Source organism: Xenopus tropicalis, chromosome 3 (assembly GCF_000004195.4).
Source record: "Xenopus tropicalis strain Nigerian chromosome 3, UCB_Xtro_10.0, whole genome shotgun sequence".
Classification (NCBI taxonomy): Eukaryota; Metazoa; Chordata; class Amphibia; order Anura; family Pipidae; genus Xenopus; species Xenopus tropicalis.
The window spans coordinates 94,308,979-94,334,651 of record NC_030679.2 but is presented as its reverse complement, the minus strand read 5'-3'; the positions used below and the strand labels follow the sequence as shown (position 1 = coordinate 94,334,651).

Below are 25,673 nucleotides of genomic sequence, written 5' to 3'. Positions count from 1 at the left end.
ACACAGTTTGTTTTTTTAAATTAATTTTTCAGACCTCCTTGCCCTTCCTAGTGCCCCCCAGACACACTTGTGTACTTGAGTGAGATGTACTCATCACAACCCCCTCTACTATGTATACATTGCATTTATCAAACCAAATACAAACGTCTGCCTAAATTCTGACTCCCTGATGCAAATTACAGAAAAGAGTAATTCAATCCAGTAAATAACATAAAATTTAAGGGTATAATGGTCTTATTAAACTATAATAATAATATCCCTTTAAAGGAGAAGGAAAGTTACAATTTGTGATTGTAATCACCTGATTCCCTGGGTCAGTGCTCCTGTTAGCAGAAATCTGCCCTGGCCATAGGTACATGTGTGCGAGTAATCCTCTTCCTACTTCTTCATGCTGGGTGTGCATGTGCAGTGAAAAAGCCAAACTTTAACAAAAAAAAACTATATATCTTTTAACTCTCCTGCAATTGTTGCCCCAGGATTTTTAAGGGAAGAAGATTGGTCACTTGCAAGTACCCAAGGTATAGAAAGCTGATTTCTACTAACAGGAGCACTGTCCTGGGGTATCAGGTAAGCGAGTACAATCACTGGGGGGTGCATAACATTTGGTATACTAACCCCCCCCCCCCGTGATTGTTTCTTTCCTTCTTCTTTAAATATGGATTTTTTGTGAAATTGACAGATGAGTCTGTCCCGTTATGAGTGATACTAATATGAGGATATTGTGGCTACGGGAGTGACAACAGGAGCAGACATAACAAAACAATAAAGTAGTACTCTCATCCCATGTGCCTGTCATCATCTTTCCACAACGTGTCTTAGCGGCCTTTATGCCCATCTACAGCAGAACAAGTTTGTTGACACTGGCTGTGGAAACGGATCCTGCCCACTCCCTCCTCTTTCTCCTTATCAGACCGGTTTTAGCTCCTTTGCTTCCAAACTGTACATTCCCACCATCTCACTTCTAATCACCTAGGCCGGCTTGCACTTATGGCTACCTGCTTCCTTCTCACATCTGCTGCCTTTCATGAACCAGCTATGGGCCTGGGAGTAGCTGTAGATCCACCGTGGGAATCCTTAACAGGTAACCCTCTTAACATCCTCAATATGCTGCTCAGCATTAAGGAGTGGGATAATAGTGGGTATGCATATGATTACAATTGATGTTTTCTTGACAATGTTACTGCTCTCCCTGTTACTGATATTTAGTGTAATTTTTCTATTTGAAGTAGGCCAAGTGTTTTGCATTAGGCTACTTGTGGTAAGAGCAGTCTAATATCTCAAGTGGCCATAAGTGAGTTTATATGTTCTCTGATATTGTTCCAATCTGACGCAAAAAAACAGTCAAAATACAGTTCAGTTTAACTTTTCTGGCGCATAATAAATATGCTTTGGGACAGAAAAGGGCACTTAACTTGATGCTTAAACATCCATCACTTCAGCTAGTGAAGAATTCTGAGAGATGTAGTTCAGCCTGAGCAGCATTGCAAGTGTTTGGTCAGGAGTTTGATGGCAGGATAAGCCTGCATGACTTATAACAGTCAGGCCGCTTCGAAGCCCAACCATCCAGTGAAGTTTCATGTAGGGAAGCAGCACACCTTCATGTCTGCAAATGCCTTTAACACATTTATTTGCAGAAATACATGGCACAAGCTTTTGGGGACCAACCCCTTCCACAGGTGCAATACAAACTTAGTGAACCCAACACTTTAAATACCATACAACTCATGTGATACAAACATGTGACATGTGAATTTAACCCCTTTCAGGCTGTATAATTAGAAGAAGAATTAAGGTGGCCATACACAAGCCAACCTGACTAATTGGTCTTGGTGACCAAATGGATAGATTTCATACCAGTCGCCATATAAGAATATGAACACTTTTCTATTGTTGTATTTGTTCAGACTGGCCACCCAAATGATTGGCTGTTGGAAATTTTTCCTGTGATAGATAATCCTTGATCAACCTGTACCAGAGGATAATCAAAATGGTCCCCAGACATATCATACTTGGCCAGATAGTTGGGCATTATGGGAAAATTGATCTTAAAAGTTTTTGCCTCAAGCTTTACCAAATTAGCAGCTGGTGTGAGCCCAAAACAACTGATTTTGAACAGGCCAGATGGCAAATGCCAATAACCTAAGCCACAACAAGTTATGGATGGCTAGAGTTCAGTCCAATCACTGACCCAGAAGCCAAATTAGCCCAATATATCCCATTAATTAGGCCAAATTGGGCAAAGGTTCTAGTAATGGATCTAACCATATACAACTCTCTTAAGCTTATTTCCTGGCAGTCATGTGCCTAAAAGACAAACAGGCAGAAACTTCCCCATCTAAACGCTTGCAAGTTTCTATAGAAGTCAATGGGAGTTGTCCTAGTTTGTTAACTCAAAAATTCCAGGTATTCAATTATTTTTATTCGCACGAGTTTACCACATTAATAAATAAGTAGCTATTCCATATGCAAGTTTATTGGATTTAGAAAAAAAACTTGAATTCACAAACTCAAAATTGATAAATAAGCCTATAGGTATCGCAACCATTCAGGCTGCCAATCTTTTGTTTGCAGCCATAGCAGAATATATACCTTCAAGTTTATTGGGTTCCCAATTAGGGTATTAGTAATTCATTCTTTCATATACTAGAGAATGCAATATATTCTCCCTTGCTACAGACTCAGAATTGTGGTGAGGCCACAAAGGCCCAGGGCCTAGGGCGGCACAAATTTGGGGGTTATACTGTTTAACGGGCTTATTGCACATTTTGTACATTGCCAGAGGAGCTTTGGGATGGATAGAGAAGATAATGGGAGAAAGGTAGAACAATGGCTTTTTAGGACAGAAAAGCACCATCTCTAGACATTCAAGACAAAATAAAAATAATAATGAAAAGGGGATAGTATGGGCCTGCAGCTTCGGACATAAAAAGCTGTCTGGTGTGAGTCCCAACACATCAGCTTGTCACTGTTTGGATGACTGAAGAGATTGCAGCCGAATGCTGTTGGACCCCTGAACATGACTTCATTATTTTGGTCTTGAGTTTTGATTTAGTGAACTAAAATCCTGAGGGTTTCAATTTGCTATAATACTACATATTAATATGTAACTGCTTTTGAACTTGTTTTGTCCTTTTGAGCAGGAGTGATAAGATATGTAAACTAAAGTGAAACATTATAGGAGTCATTTACAAGAGACATGAGGAAGAAGTGCTGAACTCTAAGGGAGGTGACAGACGGGGAGGTTAGGTGCCCCGCCACAAAACTTCGTTGCCGTGGGCGACTCCACAATGCCATCCCACCGGCAATAATGTAAATCGCTGGTGGGATGGCATAGGCATTGCTACGATTTCCGGAAGTCGCAGTGATGCATATGCCATCCCACCAGCGATTTACATTCTTGCCAGTGGGATGGCATTGCGGAGAGATTAGTCACCAGCGGCAACGAAGATTTGTGGCGGGGCACCTAACCTCCCCATCTGTCACTTCCCTTAGGGCTCTGCACTTCTTCCCCACGTCTCTTGTAAATGACTCCTATAATGTTTTACTTTAGTTTGCATATATTACACAGGGCTACTAGTAGCAGCTACTTTTCACGGCTACAGAAATAGACAAAGCAGATCATTTACTGATAATCCTCTCTACATGTGTTTTAGCAGAGCAATTCTCAGTTTTGTCTGTGACAAGTAGCTGCTAGTAAGTAGCTCCGTGTGTCTTCACCCTTAGTGCTCATTCAGGGAGCACCTATTCCCCCATTCTGGTTGTGCTCTGCACCCTGCACCATCAGGGGGTACAGGCCAACCCTGTCCTTCATGCTCAAACATCTTTGCTACAAATGCACATGAAGCATTAAAACAATATAAAATTTAATCTTATCATTCTCCAGTTCCTCTTTGATTCAAAGTAAATTCAAGGGAAATATGTTCAAGGGATCACACATAGCCGGCATTTCTGTATGTTTTAAAATGCCACATGCAATCCTAGATAACAGGGAAGCAGCACAGCATTTTGCTATACAAGTGTCGCTATGGGAAATTTTCCACACTGTATTTCACTTTGCACTAAAGCCCATTAGTTTACATACAAATCAATCATAAAGTATAAAGAGTGAAACTTTCCATTTGTGTTGTCCAGACAGGTGTGCCACTATGCTAACAACATGACAAGTGCGTTTGACATGAGCACCTTGTGTGCTGTTAAGGTCCTTTTCACTTTAAAAGATTAAGAAAATTAAGTGTTCTATTATGGTGTGCTTATGCAATTAAAATATATATTATTAGAAAACCAAGGTCTAGCACAAAAAACAGGCTTTACTTTGCCATACAAGTATATACAATGATTTGAGGCTACAACCTCTATCCCACTGGATATCAGTAATGCAATTATGAGGACAAACAGGGTATAAAGAAGTATAAGCGCATCAACCACGCAAAGGCAATAGATTTCACATAAAGGTCAGTAATTAACTGCTCGTCATTCAAGTAAACCTTGGTGACTAGAAATGTAATAGGCTTAGCACGGAACAACTATCCAATCTATTTGTAATTGATTATATTATTGCAATTTTAGCAATTGGATTGCATTTACTGTTCTGCTTTGCACTTGATTGTAAGTTTGCAAGACTATGCAACTGGGAGCCAGCTATTACTTTGTGCTTCTTTTATTGTATTAGTGTTTTTTTGCATTCTGCATTGTTCTGTATACTCATTTTTGCGTGTACTATAATTTTGAGATCTCTGCAAACCACAGTTTTGTAATACTTGTGCATATATTTTTTGCATATTTAAACTGCTTTTTCAGCATTGTAATTTAAGTGTGAAGACACTTAACAGTTCATAGGTGAATGAGTGAAAAGCCCAGACTAGGGGTAGGTGCCATAAAAGGGATTTGCCTGGCAGCCCCCCCATTGTTGCTCCCTAGGTGTGTGTCTCTCCTGCCTACCCTAGTTCTAGCCCTGTACGCCACGTTCGTTAATAATCCTTTACACACTATGCATCACATTCAGGCCCGGATTTGTGGAAAGGCCAAAAGGCCCGGGCCTATAGCGGCACAAATTGGGGGGCGGCATGCCTCCCCGCCGCACCAAAATATTAAAGTTTTTCTCGTATACGGAGCAATGGGGTCCTCTCTGCCCCTGCTCCGTATGCAACTGAAAAGACCCACGCAGTTCGCGCATGCGCGCGTGGGGGGGGGGGTGTGCACGCGCGCTGTTTGCGAATGCTCGCGGGGTGGGCGACGGACAGGGGGCGGCTGGCTTACAAATCCGGCCCTGATCACATTGACATTGATATTTATAAAGGTTTTATCTAGCTAAGGACCTGTGAGAGATGAAATGCAGTAAAATGGAAGTTTTTTTAATTTCAGAAATTTCATTAAAAATTCTGTGAAAGTAAAACTTTGAGTGAAACGGTTAAAGGACTACATTATTGAGAAATATTAGAAATAAAATGTTTTTCATCTTCAACAAGGGTTCCTTTGGAATATAAATGTATCCTGTTCATACAGTTTTTTGTGAATTAAGGTGGCCTTACCTGGGCAGATTTACAGTAAGCTGTCAATTTGACCCCTTCAGACTGAATTGGCAGCTTATCTGCCCATGTATGAGCCTACCCAACCAATATCTGGATGAAAATGAGGCAGGTGTCCATCAGGCAACTTTGATTTTCCCGTCGGATTGAGGGCCACATCGGCTTGTTGATGCAGTCCTCACCCTGACAACCTGTATCCCCGTCATTGTGATCCCATTGTATGCCACATTAGTTGGGAATATCAGTGGAAAGATCTGCTTGTTTGGTGACCTCAGAAAATGAGTGGATCTTATAATGTATGGCCTGCTTAAGTGCAATTGTCTCTACTACTAGAAAAACATTCATAATCTACATATTTTTCAGCTGTTTGTAATGATGTCAAGGGAGCTTAGTGGATTAGTGTGAGGCCATGCTTTTCTCCACAGTGCTGAAACTGCAGCTTAATTAAAAGTCTCTGAGGGGGCAGTACAACAAGCACAAGAGAGATTTTCACAAACCTAGTAATTTTCATCCAACACAGGGCCGTCTGACTTTACGAAAGCATAGAATGAGGTCTGGTATATTAAGCTAACTTATTTACAGCTAACAAGAACAGCATCTGTAACCATCAAAGTCAGCGAAACACTGAAAGAATGTCCTAAAATGCCTTCATAAAAGAGTTTGGTTTCCAAACCAATTCTTCAGCAAAACAAAGGCAAACATTTTGCACAGACCATATAATAGTGATACATCACTGTTGAAGAGTGGGGGAAAAGTCTTGTTTCCAGATGAATACAAATGTAATATCTACAGGTTTATTTGGTGAGCTAATATAAGAATATAGCAGAATGAGAAATTAAAGCAACAATGCATAAATCCAATGGTCAGACATCATGGTGGGTGATGTTTGTGTGTAGGAAGGTTATATATATGTTGTGTGACTTGCACAGAAATAACTAGAGACTGCCCAGAGAAAGCTGCACTCTGTTCTGCAGAGGCATGCCGTCCTGTGTGACATAGAGCATTTTTTTTTACTTCTTGTGCTAAACAGGACAAAGAGGGAAACTGAAGCTAGTCCATGTTTGGTTCTTGTAAGGCAGATAATTACATAACCAGTTATTAGATAACCAATGTTTTTTTCCCCACAATGCAACATTTGTTCCCTGAATTCCAGTGCAAGGGGCAATGTGCTTGGTGCAGTTGCACTGCGGCTGCTGTAATTGCATCTGATTCGGCAAAATTTCCCCAATTGCAAGTGCATTTTATCACAAATCAGGCACAATCATGTGGAAAACTGTCAGGAGTCATTTCCAGTGTTCAGTATGCGAGTGACGTCTGTGCTGGATTCGTTAGGTGCAAGTGTTGCTGCGCCTACTGATGCTGAGTGCAAAGGTAACTTTGAAGCAACTGTTTTGTCAGGAGGTGTTGGTAGCTCCAGGGATCCCTTGCATCGATAGGCACAGCAACACTTGATTCAGAATGGAAGCCAGGAAGGAGTGAGTGGTGAAGGCAGTCAATTTTGGTACAAGTACCTTTAATGAAAGTGGTTTTACATGCAGCTGACTGTAGGGAAATTGCAGGGATCGCAATTGCATTTGCACACAGAAATGTAACTACCATAGGTGCAGGGGGTGTAATCCCTCACCCCATTGGGGCACGCTGGAACAAACAGAGATAAAACAAATAATGGCTAGCTGGGAAGGAGAATTTTTTTTTTTTTGCATGTGTGACGGAGGGGGCCAGCCTGCAATTCCCAGAGGGGGGGGGGGCCTGGCATGGGGTCCAGTTGCACATCCTGCACCCAGGGCCTGCCGTGGCTAGCTATGCCACTGCTTCTACAGCAAGGATGATCAGTGGTTAAAGGAATCTCCTTCAGATTATAGTGTTAGAGCAACAGATAATTATACAATAAAAGCCATGGGTAATGCTAAATTTCTCATGTACAAATTGAACCTTAACCCGCACACCCTTAGCTCTCCAAAAAAACACTCACCGCTCGGTGCACAATGCCCAGGGGGATCGGCACCCCCTCCACAGACTCCAAACAAATAGCAGTGGCACTCAAGAGCTTCAAGCGGGACTAGCCCTTAAAGTTCTTTATTGCGGAAAAACATGCAACGTTTTCGAGGCAAAAACCGCCCCTTTGTCAAGCATGTATGCTTGACAAAGGGGCGGTTTTTGCCTCGAAACGTTGCATGTTTTTCCGCAATAAAGAACTTTAAGGGCTAGTCCCGCTTGAAGCTCTTGAGTGCCACTGCTATTTGTTTGGTTTTTAATGCTAAATTTCTCCCAGCTCATTATACAGTGAAACTAGATATTATCGGAGCACTTTAAAGAGCACTGTGTTCTGACAAACAGTAACAAAATAGATTGAGCAGAAACTCAAGAGGCTGGTGAGGAAAAAATGGCTTCTTTCAACCCCTGGCCACATTCGCCCAACACATACAACTACATTCTGTTGTCAAAGATGAACCTAAAGCAGAAAGTGATGGAAAGGTGGAGAAGCCAGAGGACTAACCTTCTGCTGACAAGGTCAAACATAAGATGATAACCAAGGTTATACGGTACTTTTTCTGGCATGACCTGCAGTCATACAGCAGAGATTCCTATTAGAACTTTGTAAGATACTTGATATTCCAAAAACTGATAGTGGATCTGCATTTAGAAGAATGGTGGAAAGTGCCTGCAGCATGGCAGAGTAAAAAAAAAAGAACTCTGTGTCACTCAGTCTTCTTCTTTAGTTCCAAAGACATGATCACCGTGCGTCTGTATGCAGTATCCAGTGAGCTTCCCACAACCCTTTCCTCTTTATTTCCTGCTCCTTTTATTTTATTTCCATAGATCTCAATTATTCTCTCATATCACTTCTTTTCTCTCTCTATGTTTGTTCTGTCATGTTCTCTCTTCAGTGCGATTTATCTTGATCTTCCAGAGTAAAAAAATGAGTCTTTTACCAGTCATTTCCTCTCTCCAAACCTGCTACTAGCTAATATTACCAGTAAGGTGTGGGACCTATTATTCACTATGCTGGGGACCTGGGGTTTTCCTGGTAAGGGGTCTTTCCATAATTTGGATCTCCATATACTACAAAATCATTTAAACATTAATTTAACCCAATAGGATTGTTTTGCCTCCAATAAGAATTAATTACAGTTGGTATGAAGTACAAGGTTTTGATTTATTATTACACAGAAACATTTTTTAAAAATTTTAATTTTTTTATTCAAATCTATGGCCTTTTTAATTCCAATGGGAGAAGGCCTTCTCATAATTTGGGGCTTTCTGGATAATGGCTTTCCAGATAATGGATCCCATACCTATTAAAGATCTTGGATTTTCCATGATTTTAGAAAATACCAGTGAAAACCACAATCATGGGCATATTTGTTACAATTTTTGCATATTTGCAGTGTATTAAACACAGAGATTGTGAAAATTCTAATAAAAACCTTGCCACTTGATTTATGGTTTGGTTTGTGATCATGTTTTTTTAACACTGTTAAACGCAATTATGTGTAAGACATTTCTTAAACACGTTAGCAATTAAGGAACAAGATGCCGTTGTGGACAAGATGCGTAAGTTTTGTTGCAATCTTTTTCTGCAAACTCAATAATTGCTAAGTTGGCCCCTAAGAGACTGGATGCAAGTAATTGCAAGTTAATGGGTGAGGGAAGGTGGTGTGGCACAAATCCTTCAATTGTATGTGATTTCAACTTTAGCTAAAGAGGGCACCTATAGGCAAATGGCACACATCTCTGTTATACATTGTGCATGACATTTTCCTGGGTGCAGTTTTCAGCCCATGTAAGCACCTTATATTTATAAATGTTTCCCTTTAAAGTCTTATGTATGGGTTGACCATTTTGTCAAGCTGCCTTCTGTAAGTAACTCAGGGGTGGATGAGCTTGTGTCTCCCAACTTGCTGTTGGCCTAAGATGTAAAAATGAAAGACAAATAATAACTACTGCAATTAAAGAGAAAAACGTATCCACCATGACAGCCTTGAATTAAAATGAATCCTAATGTTAGTCTTACAAAGTATTGCTAACATCGGAAACCCCACCCCAGGATCATTTCTATCTGGTGAATAAGCCATTATTATTGTTAGTGATCCATATTAAGGAAAAAATACTCTGTTTACTTATAGGTTTCACATACACTTTATCTTTCCATAACTGGTCAGCCCTAAATACTAAAAGCTTATTTTATTTATCAGCATATTTATGCCTTAGGAGCTGCCATACTGTATATTATCAAATGATGAAAGAAAACTGGGAGATTGGATCTCCCTGCATATACAGGGCAATATGTTTTAGATAGAAACAGTTCAGGGCTTTATAACTGGGACAAAGCTGCAGGAACTGTAACCACAGTGCTGGACCCTACCAGCAAGTAGACAGTGCAAGTCCCAAGAAGAAGTATATATGTACCAAGCTAATCCTAGCTGTATCCATAGATTTGCATCCAGGGGCACACTTTATGGCATCCACATGAGCCACAATCCTTTGAATACTCTAATCTAAAGATTTACCTATAATTTAACAAGATTTCTCAATTTAAATCATACAACTGAACATTATTACTTTTCCTATTACTCCTGCCTATAAGTAGGTATAAACCAATGATCTCTACTGTGAGCTGTTAATAATACATCCCCCAATATTTGCTGTGAACTGAATTAATGCTTCATAATATTTCATGTTCATGTGAGATGTTTTGAGATTAAAAGTATGTTATCAGTAAACTGCTGAAGATTAGGGTGTTTTTCTTTCCATGATCAGGTCCATTCCTATTTTTTTCAACTCTGCTGCCTATGATACCTTTTTATGTAAGATATAAAAGTAGCTGGGCAATGTGCAAGAAACTGGTAATGTCTAAAGTTATTTTATAGTGTTGTCCTTTGTTTTGTTATTTATGTTTTAAACACATGTTCCAGAGACACAAGTACCTAGGCTAGCTGGATGCAAGCTTCCTTACCAAATTCCATAGCCCTCCTATCATTTATAAGCCCCTTACAAGAAGTTAGCAAGGAACACAGGGTTCCTGAATAACAGACGTGTAAAGAAGCAAACAAATCATTGCAGAAATTAATAACGTTATTCCAAGTGCTCAGACGCTAATGATACTGTTCAAATTGACACCATATTCCTAACTCGCTCCTTGGCCTTAATTGGGGTTGATAAGTAACATGCCAGGCAAGGCCCATCAACACCCAGGGGGTTAGGTAACCAGTGAGCGAATAATTGAGGCCTCTAAGGGACCTCTTGGTGCCTCATAATAACTAATGGAGGCCCTAGTCCTTTGTGTCATGAATCCTGTATTGAAAGTGCTATGATTCTGCTTGTTTATTGAAAAACTCATTAAAAAGGATTTGAAAATAGAGAAAAGAAACTGCTTTGTTGAAATCTATTCAAAAACCTTTACTTGCACTTATCTAATGCTTAGGGGCACATTTACTAACCCACGAACGGGCCGAATGCGTCCGATTGCGTTTTTTTTGTAATGATCAGTATTTTGTGATTTTTTCGGAAATTATCGCGACTTTTTTGTTACCAATACGATTTTTGCGAAAAAACGCAAGTTTTTCGTAGCCATTCCGAAAGTTGCGCAAAATCTGGCGATTTTTTCGTAGCGTTAAAACTTGCGCGAAAAGTCGCGATTTTTTCGTAGAGTTAAAACTTGCGCAAAACGTTGCGCCTTTTAAGTTTTAACGCTACGAAAAAGGCGCGACTTTTCACGCAAGTTTTAACGCTATGAAAAAATCTCCAGATTTTGCGCAACTTTCGGAATGGCTACGAAAAACACGCGTTTTTTGCGCAAGTCGTAATGGCTACGAAAAACTCGCGTTTTTTCGCGCAAATCGTATTGGTAACGAAAAAGTCGCGATAATTTCCGAAAAGGAGCCGAAAAAATCGCAAAAAATACGAAAAAGTCGCAAAATGTTCATTTTCCAATCGGAAATTCTCCAATTCGGATTCGAATTTGTGTCTAAGTAAATCAGCCCCTTAGTATATAATTAACACACGATAATAGAAGGTTCTTTTTGGGGTGGCTGAAGGGAGTAATTTTAATATTAGCATAACCATTTAAGATGAACCATAATGCATTCATGATTTCTCTTTTTCAGTTTACTTGCAGGTACTTCTGGGAGCTGCCTTGGCACTTTTTTGTTTCTGCCTTTTGCTTGGATGTGCCATCTGTTGGCAACAAAGAAGCAGAAGCCAGTCTATACAAAGCCTTGATGATACAGACAAGGAGCTGGCAGAAATCTCAGTCAGATCTGCTGCGGTTCCAATACCAACTAGCTACCAAGAAATAGATGACATGGATGAGGACTTCATTGCACAAAGTGGTGACAATGTGGAGGATGCACCAATCAGAAGCATACATTCTAGACCTTCTCGTCACGGTTTACACCGTATTTCATCAAAGACAAAACGCATTCTACATCGGCGTAGCACATTAGCAGTGGACTATTCTCAAGAAGGTGACAGTGTCAAACTTGTGAGGATGTCTGCCTCCCGCACTGACCCAAGTGGGCTCTCCAAAACAAAACATAAATCCCATCCTTTCCTGCACTTCACTTTGCACTATTCCGTAGAAGAAGAGACACTTACAGTGACAGTTACTGGCCTCTCTAACCTGCCCAAGAAGTTCCGTCACAAGAGACAGTCCTTGGTTAGAGTCTATCTGATGCCTGGTTTTATTGAACCACTACCAGCCCAAAATGAGGGTCCAGAGCAAGGACAGAAGTTCTTGTTCTGTAAGTACAGCTCAGAGCAGCTGAAGGAGCTCACTCTACGTCTGACTGTGTTTGCTCAAGAGAAGCAAAGTCTCAAGGAAAGATTCATTGGGGAAGTGCTGTTCCCTGGGCCAGAAATTGACTGGAACAGTCAGGGATCATGTGTATACACTAAGGAGCTGTCTGGTATCAAGGCCAAGCTTAAGAAGGTGAGTAGTGATGTTTCTTTGGGACACTGAAATCATTTGAGCCTTGAGAAATGTCTGGCAAATATCCTGTTTAATAAGAACAATATTATGCCCTAGTTCAGTGCTACTGCGGCATGCAGTGATAGATATTTTCTGATGGGAAGAGTTATTTGCATGCAAACTAATAAAAGGGCTTGGTTCCCTGATATAGATCACATGGAGCCTGTTATACTCCTCAGTAGTTAGAGCCGTTTACTCTTTTAAGACAGAAAACCTTATCCTCCTAGGAGAATCCTCATCTTTATTAGCAAGCGTTATAATATATGTAATGGTTAAACATGGTGCTTAATTGAGCTCTTGAGCTTGTGTCCCGCAAAAAGCAATATGGAGAAAAGAAAACCTCAAGCCACAGTGAACTTATAAGAAAGCAACCAATAGAACTAAAAACCAGTTCTCTTTATTATTTATTTATTTCCTAGTTATTTAATTTCCTAGAGCAGAAATGTTCTTTTATTTCCTTATCACAAATGGTATTTCTTCTCATTTACCCTTGTTAGCTTGTTTTCCTTTCATTTTTATTGTTCTTACACATATATGTAGTTACTCAAGGAAGCAATGGAGTCCTGAATTACAGCCATTAAAGGAAAACTTTACCCCCAAACAATGTAGGTCTCTATAAAAATATATTGCATAAACAAACTCATATGTAAAAACCTTATCCATCTAAATAAGCCATTTTCATAAAAATATACTTTTTTATTAGTATGTGCTATAAGATATTACTAAATAGAAAATTGCCATTTTAAGAATTAAGGGCCGCCTCCTGGGATTTGCAGTGCACACAAACAAGGCACACATACATGCTAGGCCCCATCAGCCAATTAATGGACAGAGTTCTGCCTTTTGCTTCCACGCCTCTTCCTATTACAGTTAGAGCTGTATTATTTCTGGTCACGTGATCTCTGAGGGAGCACACAGCCCATCACTAAATGGTGGCTCAATGTAAAAGGGCAATATTTACTGATATATATATATTCCAGTTTGGCGAGATTCTTTAATAGGTCACTTAACATAATATAAACTGTTGGTTAAATATTCATTCTGGAGGTTTAGTTTTCCTTTAAATCTCTCAAAGGACCACATATGGAGCACAGGCCTTTGGCTGGAAGTCAGGGTGTTTGCTTTATATATAATATATAATCATCAGCATAGTTTTCAGAGGGACAAATCTTGTCAAGCAAACGTACCCAGACCCAAATTTGTGGCGAGGCAGAATGGGGGCGGCCACGGGGCGCCCCCAGTAGAAATCTTGTGCTGAATGTACCTGCTTTTTATGGTATATAGTGAGCAGGAAGCTGCATTGCTGAGATGTAGGATACAAAATATACAAAAGTCGGCAAAGAAAAACCCAAAAAGAACCCAGCAAGTGAAAGCTGAAAAGGTTCAATGATAATTGTCTCTAAAAACGTTATTGTCAGTTGTGAAGACCTGTGGGAAAGTTTTTATTTCCTGTCCATGATAGATTGTACCAACCTATTTTTAATGTGATGGCATCTGTAGCTATTGCAGTTACCTTGTACACTTTCCTTACAAATGCATTCAGAGAACCCAATTAGACCCACATGCCACCTTAATTATGTGAACTGTATTGTATGCATGATAGAGTGAGGAATTAAGGGGCAGATCTATGAAAATTCTAGTTTGTGAAAAAATAACCGCAACAAAACAAGACTTTTCAAATGCTAGCTTATTTTGGAAAAACATGCAGAATATTCACGCATTAATTTTGTCTACGAAAAAATGCACATGCTGGCAAGAATCACATTGTTCCATTCATTTTCAATGAGAATAAAAAACCTGAATGTTTTCATAAACTGGTACCTGCAACAGCTACAGATGCCATCACATTAAAAATAGGTTGGTACAATCTATCATGGACAGGAAATAAAAACTTTCCCACAGGTCTTCACAACTCCACACTACTTCAATGGAGCAGAAACGGGCTACACAACATCCATGACTTACAGGGAAAAGACCTCACAATTATATCCCAGACCGAAATGACCAAAAAGTATCCATTCACGGCCCCATATACATACTGTATCTACGCATGCAAATAGCCCACTACGCAATACATATCACAAAACAACTAACAGACAGGGACAAAAACAACCCAATTAACCAAATCTGGAAAGACAGAAACACGGTCGGTCATATATAAAACTATTAGAACCCTAGTTGATACTGACAACGAAAAACTACATATCTTCAAATGGACAAAGACATCCCAAACACAAACACATCTGACATCCTAAAACAACACACGGGGGCCATGAAGCTGATTCCTGTCAGTAAATACCAAGACATGACAATACAAATCCTCCACAATTCTTATCTCACTCCAGAAAGAAGATATAAAATGGGCAGCCTACCTTCAGATGAATACCTCAGATGCCGCTCCCCAAAAGCTAACCTAATACATAACCTATGGTCATGTCCCAGAATACAAACGTTCTGGAAGGAAATAGCCTCATACTGGACACAGGTTGTAGTAACCTGCTTGTATAGACATTTTGGTTAATGGCATTCTTGCTGTTTTGCCATTAATTGATGATGATGATATTCCTGTTCCTGTTGTGTGCTTCCTGTTAAGCTGAGAGCAAGGATGGAGCAGGCCAGATCTACCTGCCATGTTTTAATAAATATATCAAAAGTTCCAGTGTGTATCTGTACCTGAACTAACACAGCAGAAGTATTAACCCACTGCTAGCCAGCAGTTTATTACAGTGGCGACGAGGATTTGTGTATTTGGACTCAGAAACAGACTCAGCTGCAGAGCAAACAGGCTGCACAGGCTGCATGATTCCTTCTCTGCACAGTGAGTAACTTGCTACAATGTCTGCCATTGGGAAAGTCCCAGAGTTTTCAGAATCTGCTGAAGAATTTGAGTCTTATTTGGAAAGATTTGAGAGATGGCTGTCTGCAAATGATGTTAGTCAGGAAAAGAAAGCAGACATTTTACTTGCTACACTGCCAGCAAAAACCTACAGTCTCCTTAAAACTCTTATAGCTCCTGCAAAGGCCACTGAATTGTCCTATGAGAGAATTACAGAGACCCTCTCTCAGCATTATAAACCCCAGCCTATCATCATTGCTGAACGCTTTAGATTTTATAGGAGAAATCACAAAATGGGGGAAAGCCTTGCAGACTATATTTTGGATTTAAGACGGCTATCTGCCTCCTGTGAATTTGGTACATTCCTGGATCAGGCTTTGCGAGATAAGTTTGTATGTGGCCTCCATGATGAGTTCTACCTGCATAAGCTGCTAAATGAAGCAGATCTCACTTTCAAGTCTGCTTGTAACATTGCCTTGGCCATAGAATTAACTAGAAGTGACTCTCAGCAATTCAAAGAGCAAAATAGTTCTTCATTTACAGATATCCCTAAAATAACTACAGAGTCTAAACCCATCTCACAAAATTCACCACAGCCACCTACAGTGTCAGTTACAGGTGAGCAAGCATTTCAGACACAAAGGGTCAAACCCTGCTACCGCTGTGGGGGCCTGCATCAGCAACTGAACTGCAGATATAAATCAGAAACCTGTAGAAATTGTGGAAAGTTAGGCCACATTGCTCGTGTCTGCAGAAGCAAACCAGGCAGGCCCAGGGCACAATATGTGACTAATTGTGACAGCCAGGAAAGTGACTGCACAGACTTGAATACAGTCAATACTACGCATGGGGGAGATGATGGCATTCATATTAAGCTGGATATTGATGGGCATCCAGTAAACATGTTACTTGACACAGGTGCATCTGTATCACTAATATCAGAGTTTGTTTACAAGAACTGTTTAGGTGGAATTGCACTGCAGAACTCACTTTTACATCTCACTTCTTATACTGGAGAGAAGATTCCTGTACTTGGAGAGATTCTAGCACCAGTCACATATGAAGGTCAGTCATTTACATTGCCTTTAGTGGTTGTGAAGGGCAACAGGCCCACCCTTTTGGGCAGAAATTGGTTGAAGCACCTAAAGCTGAATTGGGCTAAAATATTTACTATCAAACAAACTGAAGCTACCTTTCACAAAAATCTGGAACAGATCCTGAGTAAACATGACTCCCTCTTTAAGGAAGAATTTGGCAGTATTAAGGGGCTAAAGGCAACTATCACTGTAAATTCAGATGCAAAGCCCATTTTTCATAAGCCACGTCCCTTGCCATATGCTCTTAAAGAACCTGTGGAGAAAGAACTAGAAAGAATGGAACATTATGGTATTGTGTCACGTGTCAAATACAGCAGCTGGGCTGCCCCAATTGTAGTGGTCCCAAAAAAGGACAAAACTATTAGACTTTGTGGTGACTACAAGGTCACTGTCAATCGCTGTATTGAACCAGAACCCTACCCACTACCAAATGTAGAGGACTTGTTTGCTACACTTGCTGGAGGTAAATACTTTAGCAAAATTGATTTATCAAATGCCTATCAACAGCTAGAGCTGGATCCGGATTCAAAGCCATTTCTTACCATCAACACACACAAGGGGTTGTTCCAATACCAGCGCTTACCATTTGGAGTATCTACAGCTCCAGCAATTTTTCAGCATGCAATGGATCAGATTCTTCAAGGAATTGATCATGTGGTCTGTTTTCTGGATGACATTTTAATTACAGGTTCAACGGTTGAAAAGCACTTGGCACTGTTAGATAAGGTGTTATCAAAATTAAAAGCATCTGGGGTGCGAGTAAAATTGTCCAAGTGTCACTTTCTCCAGGAGTCTGTAGAATACTTAGGATACCGCATAGATGCACAAGGTCTTCACCCAACAGAAACAAAGTTAACTGCTATTGTTAATGCACCTTCACCTTCAAATGTGTCTGAACTACGCTCCTTCTTAGGACTGCTAAATTACTATGGACGGTTCCTTCCAAATCTGTCAACATTATTACAACCCTTACATGAACTTTTGCAGAAAGATACCAAGTGGGCTTGGTCAGCCGAGTGTGAAAAAGCATTTCAGGATGCAAAGCAAAGACTAACGAACAGCAAGTGGCTAGCACACTATGACCCTAGTAAGCCACTCAGATTAGCATGTGATGCCTCACCCTACGGAGTTGGAGCAGTTATATCACATATACTGCCTAATGGAGAAGAACATCCAATTGCTTTTGCGTCTAGAACCCTAACACAAACAGAGCGCAACTATGCTCAAATAGAGCGGGAGGCACTAAGTATTATTTTTGGAGTAAAAAAATTTCATAAATATCTTTATGGAAGGAAGTTTTCACTGGTCACTGATCACAAACCACTTCTGGCCATTCTTGGGCCAAAATCAGCAATTCCAACATTGGCAGCACTTCGAATGCAACGGTGGGCACTACTCCTATTGGCATATGACTATGATATTGTATATAGACGTTCTCAGGATCATGGGAATGCAGATGCTCTATCACGGCTTCCGTGCCCATATACAACAGATGTTCATGACGAAAGTGTCATTTTTCAAGTTTCATTTGCAGAGGAACTACCTATTTCTTGCAAAGATATTGCAGCTGCAACAAGTCGTGATCCTCTTATTGCAAAAGTGTGGGACTTTACTTCCAAAGGCTGGCCGAACTACAGCTCTGACAAAATCCTTAAGCCATATTTTGAAAAGAGAGATGAGCTTTCCATAGATCAAGGTTGTTTATTGTGGGGGATACGGGTTGTCATTCTCCCAAAATATCGTCAGAGGCTCTTGCATGAACTTCACGAAGGCCATCCAGGTGTAAACAGGATGAAAGCACGAGCTCGTGGTTACCTGTGGTGGCCAGGCCTGGATCAAGATATAGAAATTTTTGTAAGTCAGTGTACTGCTTGTGCTTCTGTACAAAATCAGCCACCCACTGCACCCCTTCACCCATGGACATGGGCCACATCGCCGTGGGAAAGAATCCATATTGACTATGCCGAAATAAACCAGCAAACATTTCTTGTGGTTATAGACAGCTATTCCAAGTGGTTGGAGGTGTTACCCACTAAAACGAGTACAAGCGAGAAAACGATTACCTTGCTTCGTAATTTGTTTGCATCCTATGGTCTGCCAAAGGAATTGGTTTCAGATAATGGACCTCAGTTCACATCTCAGGAATTCCAGTACTTCTTGAAACAAAACGGTATCAGGCACAAATTAACTCCACCTTATCACCCAGCTTCAAATGGTGCTGCTGAACGGGCTGTTCAGACATTTAAAAAAGCCTGGATGAAACACTCAGTAGCCAGTGAGTCCGCTCGCACTACAGGAGAGTTGAGACTTTGCCGTTTTCTGTTTAATTATAGGAATACGCCACATTCAGTCACTGAAAGTACCCCAGCGGAACTGTTTTTAAAGAGGCACCTCCGAAGCAGGTTGGATTTGCTTAAACCCTCTTTAGCTGATACAGTGGAGAAACATCAGAAGCAACAAGTCAAAGCACATAATAGCTCCAGACAAAGAATCAGAAACTTTTACCCAGGTGATAAGGTCTTGGTTCGAGACTTCCGCCACTCAGGGCGCCTTTGGTCTCCAGGGACCATTTGTCATAGAAGGGGTCCCCTGACGTATGAGGTTCAAATTGGTAATCGTCACATTCATGTCCATGTGGAGCATCTGGTTCCAGATAAGAGTGTGTCACCTGTACCTCCTTCATTTTCTACCATTGACTTTCAAGTACCTGTAGCGCCCTCACAGGAACCAGATGCCAACAATCCATCTAATCCAACCAGTGCTACAGCCTCTGAGGGTGAACGGAGGTATCCGATACGGGCACGCAAGGCTCCTGACAGACTGGACTTATAATGCCACTATGTTATTGTTAACTTGGACATTTCTGCCTTAAAATGTTTAGAACTGAGTTATAACTGTTGGTTACATATATATAATATATATATATTTTTGAGATCTACTTTTTGCTAAAAAGGGAGGAATGTAGTAACCTGCTTGTATAGACATTTTGGTTAATGGCATTCTTGCTGTTTTGCCATTAATTGATGATGATGATATTCCTGTTCCTGTTGTGTGCTTCCTGTTAAGCTGAGAGCAAGGATGGAGCAGGCCAGATCTACCTGCCATGTTTTAATAAATATATCAAAAGTTCCAGTGTGTATCTGTACCTGAACTAACACAGCAGAAGTATTAACCCACTGCTAGCCAGCAGTTTATTACACAGGTGACGGGAAATCCCCTCCAAATAAAACTAGAATGGATGTTGATCAGCACAACCACGCCCTACACGCACTTAACTAAATCTGAAAAATTATTGGCGGGGAGACTGTCGGCAGCAGCTCGGAAAACAATATTACACTGATGGCTAACAACTGACATTCCATCCCTAACAATAGCAAAACAAAAACTACACCAAATTTTTTACATGGGTTGGTTGGAGGCAACAACTAGAAAAGGACAAAATGCTGCAAAATTCTTTAATACATGGCTCATATACATATCCTCCCTGACCCAAACAATTAGATACCTTATAGTTTACCCATTCAGACAAACCACATGGTGTGATATGGAAACACTCAAAGAACACCCACTTCTAGTTGAAGCATCCCAATACCTCCAAAATTTACAAAACCAGGAAATTGACCAACAAAACTACGGACCCCCCAGGAGCCAATAAATAAATAGAATGTTGGCAACGTATCAACAGTGAAAATCAACTCCCACAAGGCCCAGGAAAAATCATGTATGAGCTGAAAGTTAAAGTTCAAATTCTATTACAAATGTTAAACCCAAAAGTTATTGTCTATTAACATTATATCACTTACAAGACGCAAATGTAAGACGAAATACCACAGCAAACATTGTAATTGATATGTATGATAACTGAAAATAAAAACAAAGTTTAAAAAAAAAAAAATAGGTTGGTACTGAGCTCTCAGGGCACTGTGGGACTAACCTGATCACCTATTCACACAGCCCTGTGGCTGAGAGTGACCAGATCACTTGAAAATTAAGGGAAAGGTCTGGAAAATCCAGCTAGAAGGGCTGCACTGATTGCAATTAAATATATATGCAGTCAGTGCAGCCCTGCAAAATGTATTTATTAGATGTGTTCCTGAATTTTCAAGTGATTTAGTCACCCTACTGTGGCTGACTGATCTGTGCCTGGGAGCACCATTTCTCTATGCCACAAGTAGCAGTGATCTATGTGCGAGTAAGCTTGGGTTTCACACTATTTACAAAACACATGATTGAATGCCAAACATGGTCCTGCAATTAGGGGCAGGAAATGACCTCCCAGGCTCCGCCCCAGCACAAATCTTTCCTAACCCCTCCCCCACAGACAGGGCTCCTAGCTCCCTGTGCAGATACATGTAATAACGCTGGTGCAGATCAGGGTAGAGGTCACAGGTCAGTACAAAATTATGCCATAAAGCTTTGCCAGCATAGGTATTGTACTTTATTTAATGCAATTCAGCAGGAAACCATGAGTAGGTACTGCAGAGAGGCCTGTTAATGCCATTGCTATAACTATAGGAATTTGTGGGATACACTTTTATTTATTGACAGATACAGGTAGGTAGGTAGGTAGGTAGGAGAACACTGTTTCAGTATTAACAACTGTAACACATACAGCATGCTGGTATACTGGGCTTCAGCCTGTTCCACTAAATAGTGCATAGCAGGACCCAACTTGGTCCGTACTTTACTGGAGACACAACATACGTTAACCAATGTGGATGGGTTTAATTGTAAGTGGTGTTATAGTAGTGTTGACAATTTTTATATGAAAATTCCTGCATCTTCTAGTGATATTTTAGCGAATTTACAATCTAATGATAAAAGACTTATATTGTAACATTTCCTTTATGTACCTACAGAGTATGAGCACAACAGATGTAATCTCCCCTACAACCGCACAACCAAAATCCCTCGGCCAGATATTTATCCTTCTTCAGTATCAATGCTCAGCAAATCGCATAAAAGTGATGGTGCAAAAGGCAGAGAACTTAAGCAAGCGGGCACGCATTCACGGCCCAGCAGGTAACAGACAAAATCTCCCCAGTCTCCAAGTAAGGTATTGGTTTCTTGCAGTTGTGCAGCTTGTGCTGCAGTTGTAATGTCTGTATTAAAATGCTCTTCAAACAATGAATGAGGTAGCATGTTCTGCGGGGATTATGGTGTCTTGTGAATTGTGCTAAATGGCCTTTCTGTAATTCGGAGCTTTCTGCATAATGGATCATATGCCTGTAAATATCTGCCTGCCAGTTCAAAAGAGTTTCATGCTAATCATGAAAATGCTGAACTGGAATTTTTTTCAGGACTATATGAATATTTTATGCACTGCAAAGTCATTTACTCAACCCATATAAATCATCTATTCATACCAGCCCATAAACTAATGTGTGTGTATAGGGCCTTTATATTCTTTTCTTGTATACTTCTAACACTAGACTCTAGTCTCACAATCTTAGGCAAAATCAACAATTGTATTTTCACCATCATAATCTAAAGAGAACATATTTCATTTACATAGAATAGTGGGCACAGAAAAACCTTAGCTGAATCAAAAACATATATACAAAATATTAATGAACTATTGTGGTACAGCCTGACAGAACCTCACAAAAATAGTAGGGATGCACCGAATTCAGGATTCGGTTCGGGATTCAGCCAAGATTCTGCCTTTTTCAGTAGGATTTGGATTCGGCCCAATCCACCCTCCAGGCCAAACTAAATCTTTAAAATCAAGTGACTTTTTGTCACATAAACACGGAGGTTAAAATTCTCTTTAACCCTTTACATATGTAAATTCATATTCAGCTGAATTCTTTACAATGGATTTGGGGTTTGGCCGAATCCAAAAATAGATTTGGTGCATCCTTAAATAAAAAAAAATTCTTAGCTGCTTGATCTTTTGCCACCTGCATTATTTTCCTGCTAGTTCACTGCTTCATATTCCTCCTGGACTGGATTGGTATCTGTAGATTCTGGCAAATGCCAGAGGGTTGTCTGTAAGAAGCCATAGAAAGTCACTATTTAGTGGGCTGGTGGGCAGGGCCGGATTCGTGATACGGGTGCTCCTAGGCCCCCATCTCCTGGCTCACTGCCCCCACTTCCCGTTTGGGACTGTTCAGGTGCGCACATGTGCAGAAATTTGTAGTCTAGTCTAGAGGACTGGGGATTGGTGTGTGGGGCATTAAAAACTATTAGGTTGCCCGCACTTCCCCAGTGCTTCGGACCTGAATTAAAAGCAGAAGCTGGGAGGCATCATGCCCCTAAAGCCCTGCCGCCCTAGGCCTGGGTCTATGTGGCCTTGCCACAAATCCAGGCCTGCTGGTGGGGGACTGTTTGGGCCTCTGTTACTTGAAATGCCAGGGCCTTTAATGGGTCCTAGTCCAAGCCTGGTTTTGTCATCCATTCTGTATATCTCTTTGTCACAGATCACTTTGTTAGTATACGCCTGATCAAGGAAAATGTAGTGAAGGAGAGGAAAGAGACCCGCACCGTGACAGGATCTAGCCCTGTATGGAATGCCCCATTTCTTTTTGACACCCCTGTGGAGGCCCTAGAGGAAGATACAATAGCTCTGGAGTTTGTGGTAATGCAGGTGAGTTGAAAGAGGAAAGCAGAAATAGTACAGGAAACTATGCAAAGGCATTTATTACTAGAGCACCAGGTGCCACATAGGGGTAATGTGTTATGTGCCCATTTTTGGGTTTATGCAGAGCCTGGCTGTGAGCTAAAGGCCCAGCACATTTAAGCTCCTGGCAAGGGAGATAACCGGGTAAAAGTAAATGTATGCTGCAGCTATAGCTAACATGCACAGGCCAGGGCATTAATCATGTTAAATTGTTTGGTTGTGATGCTCAACTAGAAAACAAAAAAGCATGAAGGTATTTACTAACTTTCCCAAAACATGTATTTTTGACTTGCACTTAAGTGATACTAACCCAATATGGATTTTTACAACAAAAGTTGTGTCTTGTCGTGTTGAATTAAACAAGAGAACCCCTGGAGGCAGGCCCAGATTTACATATTGGGCACCCCTAGGCTCTGTCTCTATGCGCCAACCTCTCCCCTTTATGTGACCCCAGGCGCAAACTTCCATTTTTGGGTATGGGGAACTGGGGATTAGTGGGAGGAGGACAGCACTTCCCCAGTTGCAGCAGGCTGGCATACCACCCGTAAAGTCCTTCCACCCTAGGACTGGGCCTTTGTGGCCTTGCCACAAATCCAGGCCTGAGGAGAGGACTGATTAACTGTATGTCATTGCTTTGTAAATCGAAACAGAATTAATTCACTATGATGCATAGTTTTAGGGTAGAGATTACATACAAATTTACTTTGGCAGAAATACCTCACACACATATAATGCATATAAATATACCAGTGCTTTAATGTCATATGACTTTGGCTTTGCCTTTGTTTTGACAAAATGCAGATTTTTTTTATATAAATGTGATAGGTAGTCCTCCTTGTCACAGGTAGTACCTTACATGTTAACTGAATTTTTCCTGCCACTGGTCTGTATTATGCAGTCGTATAAATCTGGATTATGGATTTGTATGACACACTGTCACTGTAATTTAGCTGCAGTAACTGCAGTTAATCATAATGCTCAGCTTGCTTCTATCCCATTCCTACTTGCAGCACCCCCCTGCTCCTTTATTGCTATAATGTCACCTGTATGACATCAGCCTTTCCATTCATCATCACCCTCAGCATTCGATGAAGTACCTGCTTACTTTTCTTTTACAAGGTTACATTCTGTTCTGTAGAATACTTAAGGCAACAATTAAAGCTGAGCCTGTGCATCATGTCAGTAAACTTTGTCATGTTTTTCACTTGAATTCTATTTATTTCTATGGCACCGTAAGTTGCAGTTGCTTGATAGATATTAAATGCATATTGATAATAGGAGGTAAGGATACCTCTTATTCTGTTTTTCAGGGTCGTGCATATAATCGTGCTCGTACCCTTGGGCGTGTGCGAATTGGTGCTGGTGGCTCAAAAGATGGCCTAGCTCATTGGAAGGAGATGCAGAACAAAGAACCTAAGGAATGTGCCCGTTGGCATACCCTCCAACCTGATGTGTAGCAGGACTTTCTCCATTTTGAAACCAGTGAATTATTTTCACTCTTAAATTGATACTATGTGTGCTAAGCCCCAGCCTGATGTTTCTGGAATGGACAACAGCAAAGAAAGATAACCTCTCAACATTAATTCAGTCTATTTTATATAGCAAACTCTATTTGGAGTTGCCATGGAGTTGGGGTAAAGGAAAATGGTCACTGTGATAAGCAATAGACCTTGATTGTGTTTGAATTTAGTACTCTGGTTGTAGAAGGGGTGCAAGAAACCATGGGATAATTCTAGTCATACTTGAAGTTTCCCTATTTTTATTACTAGATAGCTTGTAAATGTGCTTCATTAGATATTTATTAAGGAATACAATGCTGGTTTATGACAGGAGACAGAAATCAATTCATACAGCCTATTAAAACTAAAAATGCTTTTTTGCTTTATTTAGGCAAAACCCTGTGTTTTTGTGCTGCTGTCTAAATGAACTATGAATAATTGGTTTTATACCAGGCATTGTGTGTGCAAATTGTTTTTCTTCTTATAGTGAAGATGGCACTCAATTTACCACTTTACAGGTGGCCATACACGGTAAGATCCTCTCGTTTGGCCTATAACTTACCTTACCTTGCCTGGCTGTGACTTCTGGCCCGTGCATGTATATAAAATACTGCAGTAATCTGCAACTAGAAAGCTGGTGAAGTAGATCACTGTGTCACTAGCACAAGGTTTTATTCAAGTGCAGAATATCAGAATGAGAGAATCCGTTCAATGTCATTTTGCATTACAGAATCTGTTTCCTTGTTTTTCATAAACCTGCAATAAATAGACTTAGTTCTTGTAACCTTCCTTGCACTTCATTATTTTATATTTTTTTAAACAGATCCTTGGAAAGCCCCAATAATAACACAACCGGAAGGGCCAAAACATGTGGTTCTTATATTTATTCACCTTTCACATAAATATATAATGAAACAGGGATGAAAGCATAATAAATGGACAGACATATGATAATAGAATATCACTGTTTCTGATACAAACACCTGCACAAATACTGTATATATAGAAAGTGCGCAGGTGGGAGAGTTCACACGCATTTACCTATTGGATACACATATGCAAACACTAGTAGATACATATACATACAAGAAACATTTGCAGAAAGAAAAACAAACTATGGAAAA

The 25,673-nt window shown here is 40.4% G+C and overlaps 1 protein-coding gene across 1 annotated transcript; it reads left to right on the top strand.

The window, feature by feature from the left end:
* Positions 1-641: 641 nt before the first annotated feature.
* On the top strand, positions 642-25,673 carry LOC100496796 (synaptotagmin-4). The gene is made up of 5 exons (XM_012966922.3): positions 642-1,081; positions 11,633-12,456; positions 21,288-21,450; positions 22,851-23,017; positions 24,361-25,673. Exons 1-5 carry the CDS (start codon positions 988-990, stop codon positions 24,505-24,507), a joined length of 1,395 nt encoding a protein of 464 aa, XP_012822376.2. The 5' UTR covers positions 642-987; the 3' UTR covers positions 24,508-25,673.

Coding starts and splice junctions, on each gene's coding strand:
- LOC100496796 (XM_012966922.3), top strand. CDS start 988: ATGGCTACCTGCTTCCTTCTCACATCTGCTGCCTTTCATGAACCAGCT. Junction 12,457..21,287: donor TCAAGGCCAAGCTTAAGAAG/GTGAGTAGTGAT, acceptor ATGTACCTACAG/AGTATGAGCACAACAGATGT. Junction 23,018..24,360: donor TGGAGTTTGTGGTAATGCAG/GTGAGTTGAAAG, acceptor TCTGTTTTTCAG/GGTCGTGCATATAATCGTGC.